This window comes from Meles meles, chromosome 9, assembly GCF_922984935.1.
Source record: "Meles meles chromosome 9, mMelMel3.1 paternal haplotype, whole genome shotgun sequence".
Classification (NCBI taxonomy): domain Eukaryota; kingdom Metazoa; phylum Chordata; class Mammalia; order Carnivora; family Mustelidae; genus Meles; species Meles meles.
In genome coordinates this window covers 90,702,613-90,714,650 of record NC_060074.1, presented here as the reverse complement: position 1 = coordinate 90,714,650, position 12,038 = coordinate 90,702,613, and the positions used below count along the sequence as shown (strand labels likewise).

The window sequence follows — 12,038 nt, the reverse complement described above, 5'->3', positions numbered from 1 at the left end:
CAGGCATCCAGATTCAACCCAGCTCACCATTTGTTACTCCATTTACTTCAGTTCATCAGAGATATTTGTTGGTCAATATGACCATATCTCTCTCATTTTCTCCTGTTATATTCTATCACCATCTTTGTGTGTTTTTCACAGCAGAGAAAGGATTCAAAGTGTGAATTTAAAATTCAACCTTTATGAATTTTTTCTTATGCCTTTTTAATGACATTAGACTAATTCATTGTGTGAATGCACTTAAGTATTAAGTAGTTCCCCTAAACATGGACAATGAATTATTTCTACTTTGGGGGCCTTTAAAACAGAATGTTGCACTGAAAATCTTTTTATAGATAACTTCATATACTCCTGCTGTTCTTTACATGAATTTCTAGAAGTGAAAAGTTTGGGCCAAATTTATATTCTTACCAGCAGGTGGAGGGCTTCTTTTCCCCTAATATTTCCATCATTATATAATATCAATATTATTTTCTTTTGTCCAATATAAAGAATGTATCTGTGAGTTTCTTTTCCATAAGAGGTAGACAAGAAATTTCTCTCCCTGATTCCTCATCAATAATATAACTGCATTTTGTTGGTTGGGAGTAAGGGACCAGGTATGAGAGCGTATAGTTTTTTGGTCAAAGATAGGTCCTTTGAAATTAGAAGCTCTTAAATATTTATTTTAATTAATTAATTAATTAGCTCCTAAATATCAATGATTATATTATAATTTTAATTTAGGTCACATTCTATTCTTTGTAGGAATAAAGTAACTTATTAACATGCCTACATTTTTACTCTGATAGATAGCAATTTACATGTAAAGGAAAAGCCATTGTGACCATCTAAAATAAACTGATTACCCTGAAAACTTAAAAATGTTTAAGTTAGCATTTGGAAGTCTTTGAAAAATAAATATGAACACTGAATACAGCATCTTGAGTAGTTTAAAGGTTTTTTAGCTTTTAAGGCTAATAATTTAAAGTAAATTTTAAAATCAAAAATATTATAGACATGTACATATATTTAATCCAATATTTATATTTATGGTTCTCTTTAATATCTGAAATATTCATAAATATGCATATGTAATTATGAGTTATGACTCCTCAAATATTTGATATGTTGTGGTTTACTATATTGAAGCCACAGATCAAATCGGAATCAGACTGATGGTTAAATTATTATCTTTCACATTTTGCACTTATTTATTTATTTATTTATTTATTTATTTGACAGAGAAAGAGAGGGAGTACAAGCGGGGGAGTGGCAGGCAAAGGGAGATAGAGAAGCAGGATCCCCACTGAGCAAGGAGCCCAAGGTTAGTCTTGATCCCAGGACCCCGACCGAGATCTTGACCTGAACCAAAGCCAGATGTTTATCCAACTGCGTCACCCAGTTGCCCCAATTTTTAATTTTTATTTATTTATTATTTGTGTGTGTGTGTATGAGAGAGAGAGAGAGAGAGAGCACTTAAAGTCTCCTCTTTTAGCAAATTTCAGTTGCATAATATGGTATTATCAACTATAGTCACCATGTGATACTGTATTTCCCTTTGATAATGCAACATAAATTTTATTTCACTTCTGATTTTTTACATTAAGTTTTGATTAACCTGATGATTACTTGATATATACATGTGATGTTTCATTAAAAACATTATTAAATGGATAATCCAAATCCCAATCAATACACATAAAATTGTCTCTCAGAATCCAATTCTCCAAAGATACCCAGTGTATGGAGTCAAAGTACACTACCCACAAATATGCTACTTTTACATAAGTATTATTTTGAGCTGAAAGTATTTGAAGTTCAAAAGATGTAGAAAGAAGCCTTCCTATAGCTTCCCTTATATGACTATAAGCATAAAACTTCTGAAAAATGAGGACTTCCATAAATCCTTTTCTAGGGAAATTTTATGGCCATGAAGAAAATAAAAAATCAGTGCCTAGATGGACCTGCACACATTTTATTAACTAGCCCTTAGCTTCCATTAGTTCTTGGATATATTCATCTACCTACAACTTCCCATCCCTACAAACTTGAAGTTCTTTTCTGTTCTTTGGTCACCTTTCCACAAATTTACTATTTGCTAAGATTCTATATAAGCCCAAGTTCTAACCAGCCCCTGGAGTTACTCATCACTGAGTTTTCCCACAGGCGTGTATGATGCATGTATATATAAACTTGCTTTTTCTTCCTTTTTTTTTAAAACTAAACTATCTATTGTATGTCTAATTTTAAGGGCCCCAGTCAATGAATCTGATGTGGGTATAGAAAAATTTTTTTCCTCCCTTCATTATTATTTGACATGATATTATCTATTAAATTTTAATCAGTATAGTATGTTCCAAAAAGATAATTTCTAAATTTAAAGTAACATTTTAAAATCAATAACCCCAAAACTAAGACACTTAATGTAACAATTGAAAAGAGTCACATAATTGTGAAAACTATTATTGCAAAAGTAACCATTTTGAAAACATAAAGAATGATCCTCAGGAGTGTTTATTTCTCTATGCCTATGTTAGTTTATATTTATCTCTTTATTTCTTAGTCAAATGCTTAATTGTAACCTGGAAGTGCGTCCAAATAAAAAAACACAATTTATTTTTATATCTTCAGATGCCCATGGGCCATGTGGTTTTCCAGTGTGTTTGCTTATCATAGCTGTGACAACTTTTCATTTCTATGTTTTGGTTGAAATACTTAATAAGGAGCAAAATGAATCACCAGATATTAGGCAAGTCAAAAAGCAATTTCACCTCATCCCAGAGATGATTCCATAATATATCCTGAAATCTATAGGGATTGTTTCCATGGGTTATTTGGTGAATGATATAACCCATTTCAAAAATCATACTACTATAGATATTGTAATATATTTTTTCTCTAAACTTCAACTCATCATGTGGCATTGAGAAAAAAATAAATAAGTTGGTTTATTATGTCAGATAGAACCTACTCTATGTAGAAAAACAAAATGGAACAGACATGATAATAGAATAACATCATAAAAAATAGAAGCCTCATGACTTTCAAAACAATTCAAAGGTTTGAATGACAGTCATCACCTTTATCTTAATGAAATCTAGCAACAGCATGATTAAATTTAAGAATCTACTGTACTTGAAAATAAATGTATATAATTCTGCCTTTTTGTTCCATTCATCTTCATGAAATTTTAGGGTGAGGATTTATCTGTGGAAGGAGGAATGTTGTCCATATGTTAAGCACAATTATCTCTTTCAGGAGTCTGAAATTCCAGACTCTGAATCTGGATTACACGGTTTCAAATCCCAATTCTGCCATGTGGCTCTTTTGACTTTTTTTAACTTGAGCATGTTAAAAACTCTTCTGGGCTTCAGTTTTTTTCACTGTGAATTAGGATGATGAAATGAGTTCATGGCAAAAACATTCCTTAGAGCTGTGTTGGGCCCATAGATAGTTCTCTGTAAGTATCAGCTAGTATTATTATCACACATATAATGAGAACAAACATACTAGAAACTCAAGAACCCTTTTTATGCAGGTAAGATATACATTGAAGTTGGGCCAAAGGATTTTACCTCTGGGAAGCCCAAGGTAGAAGCTGAACCAACATACCTGTACTCCGACAGGAAAACTTGGTTTTATGATCACACAGTCGTAACGTCCCATTGCAGCCTTTTTCATCGCTACCATCTTCACAATCTTTTTCCCCATCACAGCGCCACAGATTAGGAATGCAATTTCCATCAGGATGGCACTGAAATTCATTCCCGTTACAACCAGCAGGAGAACGAATCTCTTAAATTGAAATGAGGGAGGGAGAGGCAGAGGGGGAAGGATAGGAGAGAAATTATTATTTTACTTGATGATAATTTTTTTTCACTTTCTTTTTCTTTTCAGGCATTAGTATGCTGCCAGAGAGAATATATTTTCACTTTAGTTGTTTAATAGCTATAATACTGTCTGATATTTGCAAATTCATTTTAGAAATGTTAATGATTAGAGGAAAAGATGTTTCTTCCCTCCCACAGAATTCCTGAAAGTGTCACATACATTAGGAAAAAGGAAGATATGTAGATACTCTGTTGTGATTTGTATTAGAAACTCAAGAATGAGATCTTTAAAGGACTTTTTGCTATGGCATATAAAAGAGATTTCACACTCATTCTACACTAAATGTTAAGACGTTGGTTGGTTTTTTGACATTCCTTTAGGCAACTTCTTTCAGACTAGTAAGAGGTAAATAACCAAAAAATCATAAGGGCTTTCTGGTTAACAATACCTTTGAAGAACAATGTCCAAATTTTTGAAAAAGAACAAACAAAAAACTCCAGACAATAAGTAAATTCTTTAGGACATAAGATTTCAATTCTAGAATGAGAACAGACACTTTTAAGAATTTAATGAGGTACTACACATTCAATTTCAACTTATCAATTAATAATTCATAGAGTTTGAATTAATAGTATTCCTCAAAACCTCAAAAAATATAGGTTAAATTCTACAGGTTAAATTCTTGTGTAAGCAAGAATAAGGGAACATAATTATTAGGGATATGGATGCTTTACAGCGTATCACCTGAATATAGCTATCCTTAACAGTATTTTAAGTTTTTATTAATATCTAATATTATGAAATATCACATTAACCAGTACCTCCAAATTCTGTTATAAAATGGATTTTACTATGTATTTTTCTAAATAGAAGTTTCAATCTAATAAACTTGTTGAGTATTTCATACAGTTATATTCAACAATTTATCTACATTGCATCTATAATAGCAATTAATCTCATAATGACCAATTTGTAATAGTTTCAGGTGTGTTACCCACTACTTAAAGCTGGTTTAGTAGAAATCATGTGGTTATGAGTTATGATTAAATTTACTTGAGATCAAAGCTAACAATATCATTTATATCACCAAGGCAGTTACTTAATCTTTTTAGATCTCTGTGTGTTTACCTAGAAAGCAAAGAGTCTACAGGGTTGTTGTGAGGAATGAAGTGCATATCTGTAAATAATTATTTTAACTACAAAATTTTGTTATTTTTGCTGTTATTTTCTATGTTATAAATATTCATTTCTTGAATTTTTCTTAATTTAAAAACTTTCAAAAACTGTGTCAGGTGATACAATATCATGAAGATGCACAACGTAGACTTACTTCTACTTCTTAAGTATTTCTGGAACAATAACAACAGCAACAAAAATAAATAAAAGGAGTCCTACTGAAGTAGGAATAAAGAAGTTCATTGGATAGAATATACCTGTTCCAATTCACAGAAAATCTATAGGACTATTTTTTTTGTTTGCTTATAATATTCTTTATTAATACTAAAATTTAGAAGAAACCAAGATATTCTTCTATAGGGGAATGGGTAAATAAACTCTGGTACATCCAAACAATGGATTATCATATAGTGCTAAAATAAATGCACTATCAAGCCATGAAGAGAAGTGGAAGAACAGTAAATGCAAATTACTAACTGAAAGAAAGAAATCTACAAAGGCTATGTAAGATAGGACTACATAAGATACCACTACATAAGATTTGACTCCAACTATGACATTCTGGAAAGGGTAAAACTATGGAGATTGTGAGCGCCAGAGTGGTTCAGTCAGTTGAGCATCTGACTCTTGATTTTGATTCAGATCATGAATCTCAGAGTTGTGAGATTGATCCTGGCATTGGTCTGGGTGTGGAGCCTGCTTAAGATTCTCTCTCTTATAGGACTAATTTTTAAAAGTAACCACTGAAAAGAGCACTTCTACTCATCACACCCAACTTACAGCAAAGGCATTAAGTTTAGGATGGCTTCCTTCCAAAAAAGAGACTTTTTCTACTTTTCTAGTCATGCAAATCATTCTGACTTGGGTATATAGAGTCTTCATGATTAAACAAAATTCTTGTGGGGATCCCTGGGTGGCTCTGTTGATTAAACTTCTGCCTTCAGCTCAGATCACCATCCCAGAGTCATGGAATTGAGTCCTACATTGAGCTCCTTGCTCAGTGGGGAGTCTGCTTCTCCCTTTCCCTTTGTCACTCCCCCTACCTGTGCACAGTCTCTCTCTCTCTGACAAATAAAATCTAAAATAAATAAACAAAAATAAGTAAACAAAATACTTGCTTCCACACACACAATCAACAAAGATGGTGCAGTCTGTGCACATTCAGGAGATATATATGGAATGTGATACAGCGAACTCCCACTATATTTAATTTATTATCTGCAGAGTGTACTACTTAGCAGGACGGCCTAACTACCACAGTGGTAAAGAATGCTGGGACAGGTCTCATAAACAAGATATTGTGAAGTTTCAAACCTGGAGTCTTTTTAAATGTAATGTGAGAATCTTCTGTGATTTCAATATTCAGGAAGAAAAAGGAGACAAATCAAATGGAGTTCTAAGACCTAATCAGCTCTTAAAGTGATTCCATGGGGAGGAAGCCAGCTGTCATGCAACAGTGAAATGGCTGTTTTCTTTCACTGACTACTTAAACTTCCTTGAAAACAAAATACAAACTTTGGCTCAGCTGAATTTTATAACCTGTAATATGTGCTCAGCCAAACACGTATAAAAGTTGTATTTCAGGTAATTGTCACTCAGTGATTCCAAATACTTAATAATGGAAGGTACAGTCTATTGATTTTTCTATATTCTGTAAAATAAGAGTTGAAGACTGGCAGCTCATATATTGAATCTGTCCCTCAGTATGTTTAACTTGGCAAACATACTATTGACCTCTTAAAAATCTGAAGATTTCCTATAAAAATATCTAGATTTGGGGGGAGGAGTCAAGATGGCGGAAAAGTAGCAGCCTGAGACTACATCAGGTAGCAGGAGATCAGCTCGATAGCTTATCTAAACATTGCAAACACCTACAAATCCAACGGGAGAGCGAAGAGAAGAAGAACAGCAACTCTAGAAACAGAAAATCAACCACTTTCTGAAAGGTAGGACTGGCGGAGAAGTGAATCTAAAACGATGGGAAGATAGACCGCGGGGGGAGGGGCTGGCTCCCGGCAAGCGGCGGAGCAACGGAGCACAAAATCAGGACTTTTAAAAGTCTGTTCCACTGAGGGACATTGCTCCAGAGGCTAAACCAGGGTGAAGCCCACGTGGGGTCAGCGTGGCCCCAGGCCCCGCAGGGTCACAGAAGGATCGGGGGTATTGGAGTGTCACAGAACTTGCAGGTATTAGAACGGAGAAGCCGGCTGCAGAGACAGAGCCGAGGACTGAACTCTCAGCTCGGGGTTACCTTGAACTGGTCGCGGGCTGGGTGAGCTCGGAGCGCGGCTAGAGGCTGGGGATACGGGAGTGATTGGGTGCTGTCCTCTGGGAGCGCACTGAGGAGTGGGGCCCCGGGCTCTCGGCTCCTCTGGGCCGGAGACTGGGAGGCCGCCATTTTCATTCCCGTCCTCCAGAACTCTACGGAAAGCATTCAGGGAACAGAAGCTCCCAAAAGTGAACCCGAGCCGATTACTTAGTCCGGCCGCCGGTAAGGGCGGTGCAATCCTGCCTCGAGCAAAGACACTTGAGAGTCACTACAACAGGCCCCTCCCCCAGAAGATCAACAAAATATCCAGCCAGGACGAAGTTCATCTATGAAGCAGAAAGCAGGTTCAATTCCAAAGACAGCAGAGCAATTCCAGAGGAGGAGAAAGCAAAGCACGGAACTCATGGCTTTCTCCCCATGATTCTTTAGTCTTGCGGCTACTTCAATTTTTTTTTTCTTTTTTCTTTTTTCTTCTTCTGCTAAATTTTTTAAAACTTTTACCCTTTTCTTTTTTAACGTTTTTTGACTAGTTCATCTAAATATATATATTTTTTCTTTCTTTTTTATATTTTTTAATTTGTTTTATTTTTTTAATTTTTTCTTTTTTTTTTTTCTTTTTTTTTCAGAACCTGTTTTTATCCCCTTTCTCCCCCCCACAATTTGGGGTCTCTTCTGATTTGGTTACAGCGCATTTTTCTGGGGTCTTTGCCACCCTTTTAGTAGATTATTTGCTCCTTCATATCCTCTTATCTGGACAAAAAGACAAGGCGGAAAAAAATCACCACAAACAAAAGAACAAGAGACAGTACCGAAGGCTAGGGACCTAATCAACACAGACATTGGTAACATGTCAGATCAAGAGTTCAGAATGACGAGTCTGAACATTCTAGCCGGGCTCGAAAAAGGCATGGAAGATATTAGAGAAACCCTCTCTGGAGATATTAAAGCCCTTTCTGGAGAAATTAAAGAACTAAAATCTAACCAAGTTGAAATCAAAAAAGCTATTAATGAGGTGCAATCAAAAATGGAGGCTCTCACTGCTAGGATAAATGAGGCAGAAGAAAGAATTAGTGATATAGAAGACCAAATGACAGAGAATAAGGAAGCTGAGCAAAAGAGGGACAAACAGCTACTGGACCATGAGGGGAGAATTCGAGAGATAAGTGACACCATAAGACGAAACAACATTAGAATAATTGGGATTCCAGAAGAAGAAGAAACAGAGAGGGGAGCAGAAGGTCTATTGGAGAGAATCATTGGAGAGAATTTCCCTAATATGGCAAAGGGAACAAGCATTAAAATCCAGGAGATGCAGAGAACCCCCCTCAAAGTCAACAAGAATAGGCCCACACCCCGTCACCTAATAGTAAAATTTACAAGTCTTAGTGACAAAGAGAAAATCCTGAAAGCAGCCCGAGAAAAGAAGTCTGTAACATACAATGGTAAAAATATTAGATTGGCAGCAGACTTATCCACAGAGACCTGGCAGGACAGAAAGAGCTGGCATGATATATTCAGAGCACTAAACGAGAAAAACATGCAGCCAAGAATACTCTATCCAGCTAGGCTATCATTGAAAATAGAAGGAGAGATAAAAAGCTTCCAGGACAAACAAAAACTGAAAGAATTTGCAAATACCAAACCAGCTCTACAGGAAATATTGAAAGGGGTCCTCTAAGCAAAGAGAGAGCCTAAAAGTAGTAGATCAGAAAGGTACAGAGACAATATACAGTAACAGTCACCTTACAGGCTAATAATGGCACTAAATTCATATCTCTCAATAGTGACCCTGAATGTTAATGGGCTAAATGCCCCAATCAAAAGACACAGGGTATCAGAATGGATAAAAAAACAAAACCCATCAGTATGTTGCCTACAAGAAACTCATTTTAGACGCAAAGACCCCTCCAGATTTAAAGTGAGGGGGTGGAAAACAATTTACCATGCTAATGGGCATCCGAAGAAAGCTGGGGTGGCAATCCTTATATCAGATCAATTAGATTTTAAGCCAAAGACTATAATAAGAGATGAGGAAGGACACTATATCCTACTCAAAGGGTCTGTCCAACAAGAAGATCTAACAATTTTAAATATCTATGCCCCTAACGTGGGAGCAGCCAACTATATCAACCAATTAATAACAAAATCAAAGAAACACATCAATAATAATACAATAATAGTAGGGGACTTGAACACTCCCCTCACTGAAATGGACAGATCATCCAAGCAAAGGATCAACAAGGAAATAAAGGCCTTAAATGACACACTGGACCAGATGGACATCACAGATATATTCAGAACATTTCATCCCAAAGCAACAGAATACACATTCTTCTCTAGTGCACATGGAACCTTCTCCAGAATAGATCACATCCTGGGTCACAAATCAGGTCTCAACCGGTATCAAAAGATTAGGATTATTCCCTGCATATTTTCAGACCACAATGCTCTGAAGCTAGAACTCAATCACAAGAGGAAAGCTGGAAAGAACCCAAATACATGGAGACTAAACAGCATTCTTCTAAAGAATGAATGGGTGAACCAGGAAATTAAAGAAGAATTGAAAAAATTAATGGAAACAAATGATAATGAAAACACAATGGTTCAAAATCTGTGGGACACAGCAAAGGCAGTCCTGAGAGGAAAATATATAGCGGTACAAGCCTTTCTCAAGAAACAAGAAAGGTCTCAAGTACACAACCTAACCCTACGCATAAAGGAGCTGGACAAAGAACAAGAAAGAAACCCTAAACCCAGCAGGAGAAGAGAAATCATAAAGATCAGAGCAGAAATCAATGAAATAGAAACCAAAAAAACAATAGAACAAATCAATGAAACTAGGAGCTGGTTCTTTGAAAGAATCAATAAGATTGATAAACCCCTGGCCAGACTCATCAAAAAGAAAAGAGAAAGGACCCAAATAAATAAAATCATGAATGAAAGAGGAGAGATCACAACTAACACCAAAGAAATACAGACAATTATAAGAACATACTATGAGCAACTCTACGCCAACAAATTGGACAATCTGGAAGAAATGGATGCATTCCTAGAGACATATAAACTACCACAACTGAACCAGGAAGAAATAGAAAACCTGAACAGGCCCATAACCAGTAAGGAGATTGAAACAGTCATCAAAAATCTCCAAACAAACAAAAGCCCAGGGCCAGACGGCTTCCCAGGGGAATTCTACCAAACATTTAAAGAAGAACTCATTCCTATTCTCCTGAAACTGTTCCAAAAAATAGAAATGGAAGGAAAACTTCCAAACTCATTTTATGAGGCCAGCATCACCTTGATCCCAAAACCAGACAAGGATCCCACCAAAAAAGAGAACTACAGACCAATATCCTTGATGAACACAGACACAAAAATTCTCACCAAAATACTAGCCAATAGGATTCAACAGTACATTAAAAGGATTATTCACCACGATCAAGTGGGATTTATTCCAGGACTGCAGGGTTGGTTCAACATCCACAAATCAATCAATGTGATAGAACACATTAATAAAAGAAAGAACAAGAACCATATGATACTCTCAATATATGCTGAAAAAGCATTTGACAAAGTACAGCATCCCTTCCTGATCAAAACTCTTCAAAGTGTGGGGATAGAGGGCACATACCTCAATATTATCAAAGCCATCTATGAAAAACCCACCGCAAATATCATTCTCAATGGAGAAAAACTGAAAGCTTTTCCGTTAAGGTCAGGAACACGGCAGGGATGTCCATTATCACCACTGCTATTCAACATAGTACTAGAAGTCCTAGCCTCAGCAATCAGACAACAAAAAGAAATTAAAGGCATCCAAATTGGTAAAGAAGAAGCCAAACTATCACTCTTCGCAGATGATATGATACTATATGTGGAAAACCCAAAAGACTCCACTCCAAAACTGCTAGAACTTGTACAGGAATTCAGTAAAGTGTCAGGATATAAAATCAATGCACAGAAATCAGTTGCATTTCTGTACACCAACAACAAGACTGAAGAAAGAGAAATTAAGGAGTCAATCCCATTTACAATTGTACCCAAAACTATAAGATACCTAGGAATAAACCTAACCAAAGAGACTAAGAATCTATATGCAGAAAATTACAAAGTACTCATGAAAGAAATTGAGGAAGACACAAAGAAATGGAAAAATGTTCCATGCTCCTGGATTGGAAGAATAAATATTGTGAAAATGTCTATGCTACCTAAAGCAATCTACATATTTAATGCAATCCCTATCAAAATACCATCCATTTTTTTCAAAGAAATGGAACAAATAATCCTAAAATTTATATGGAACCAGAAAAGACCTGGAATAGCCAAAGGAATATTGAAAAAGAAAGCCAAAGTGGGTGGCATCACAATTCCGGACTTCAAGCTCTATTACAAAGCTGTCATCATCAAGACAGCATGGTACTGGCACAAAAACAGACACATAGACCAGTGGAACAGAATAGAGAGCCCAGAAATCGACCCTCAACTCTATGGTCAACTAATCTTCGACAAAGCAGGAAAGAATGTCCAATGGAAAAAAGACAGCCTCTTCAATAAATGGTGCTGGGAAAATTGGACAGCCACATGCAGAAAAATGAAATTGGACCACTTCCTTACACCACACACGAAAATAGACTCCAAATGGATGAAGGACCTCAATGTGAGAAAGGAATCCATCAAAATCCTTGAGGAGAACGCAGGCAGCAACCTCTTCGACCTCAGCCACAGCAACATCTTCCTAGGAACAACGGCAAAGGCAAGGGAAGCAAGGGCGAAAGTGAAC

The 12,038-nt window shown here is 36.1% G+C and overlaps 1 protein-coding gene across 1 annotated transcript in view; it reads right to left on the bottom strand.

The window, feature by feature from the left end:
- LRP1B (LDL receptor related protein 1B) overlaps nt 1-12,038 on the bottom strand; it is a 2,013,404-nt gene that overhangs the window by 728,953 nt on the left and 1,272,413 nt on the right. The window contains exon 21 of the mRNA XM_046019480.1: nt 3,595-3,777. Coding sequence (XP_045875436.1) covers nt 3,595-3,777 — 183 coding nt within the window. The remainder of the gene's footprint in view (nt 1-3,594; nt 3,778-12,038) is intronic.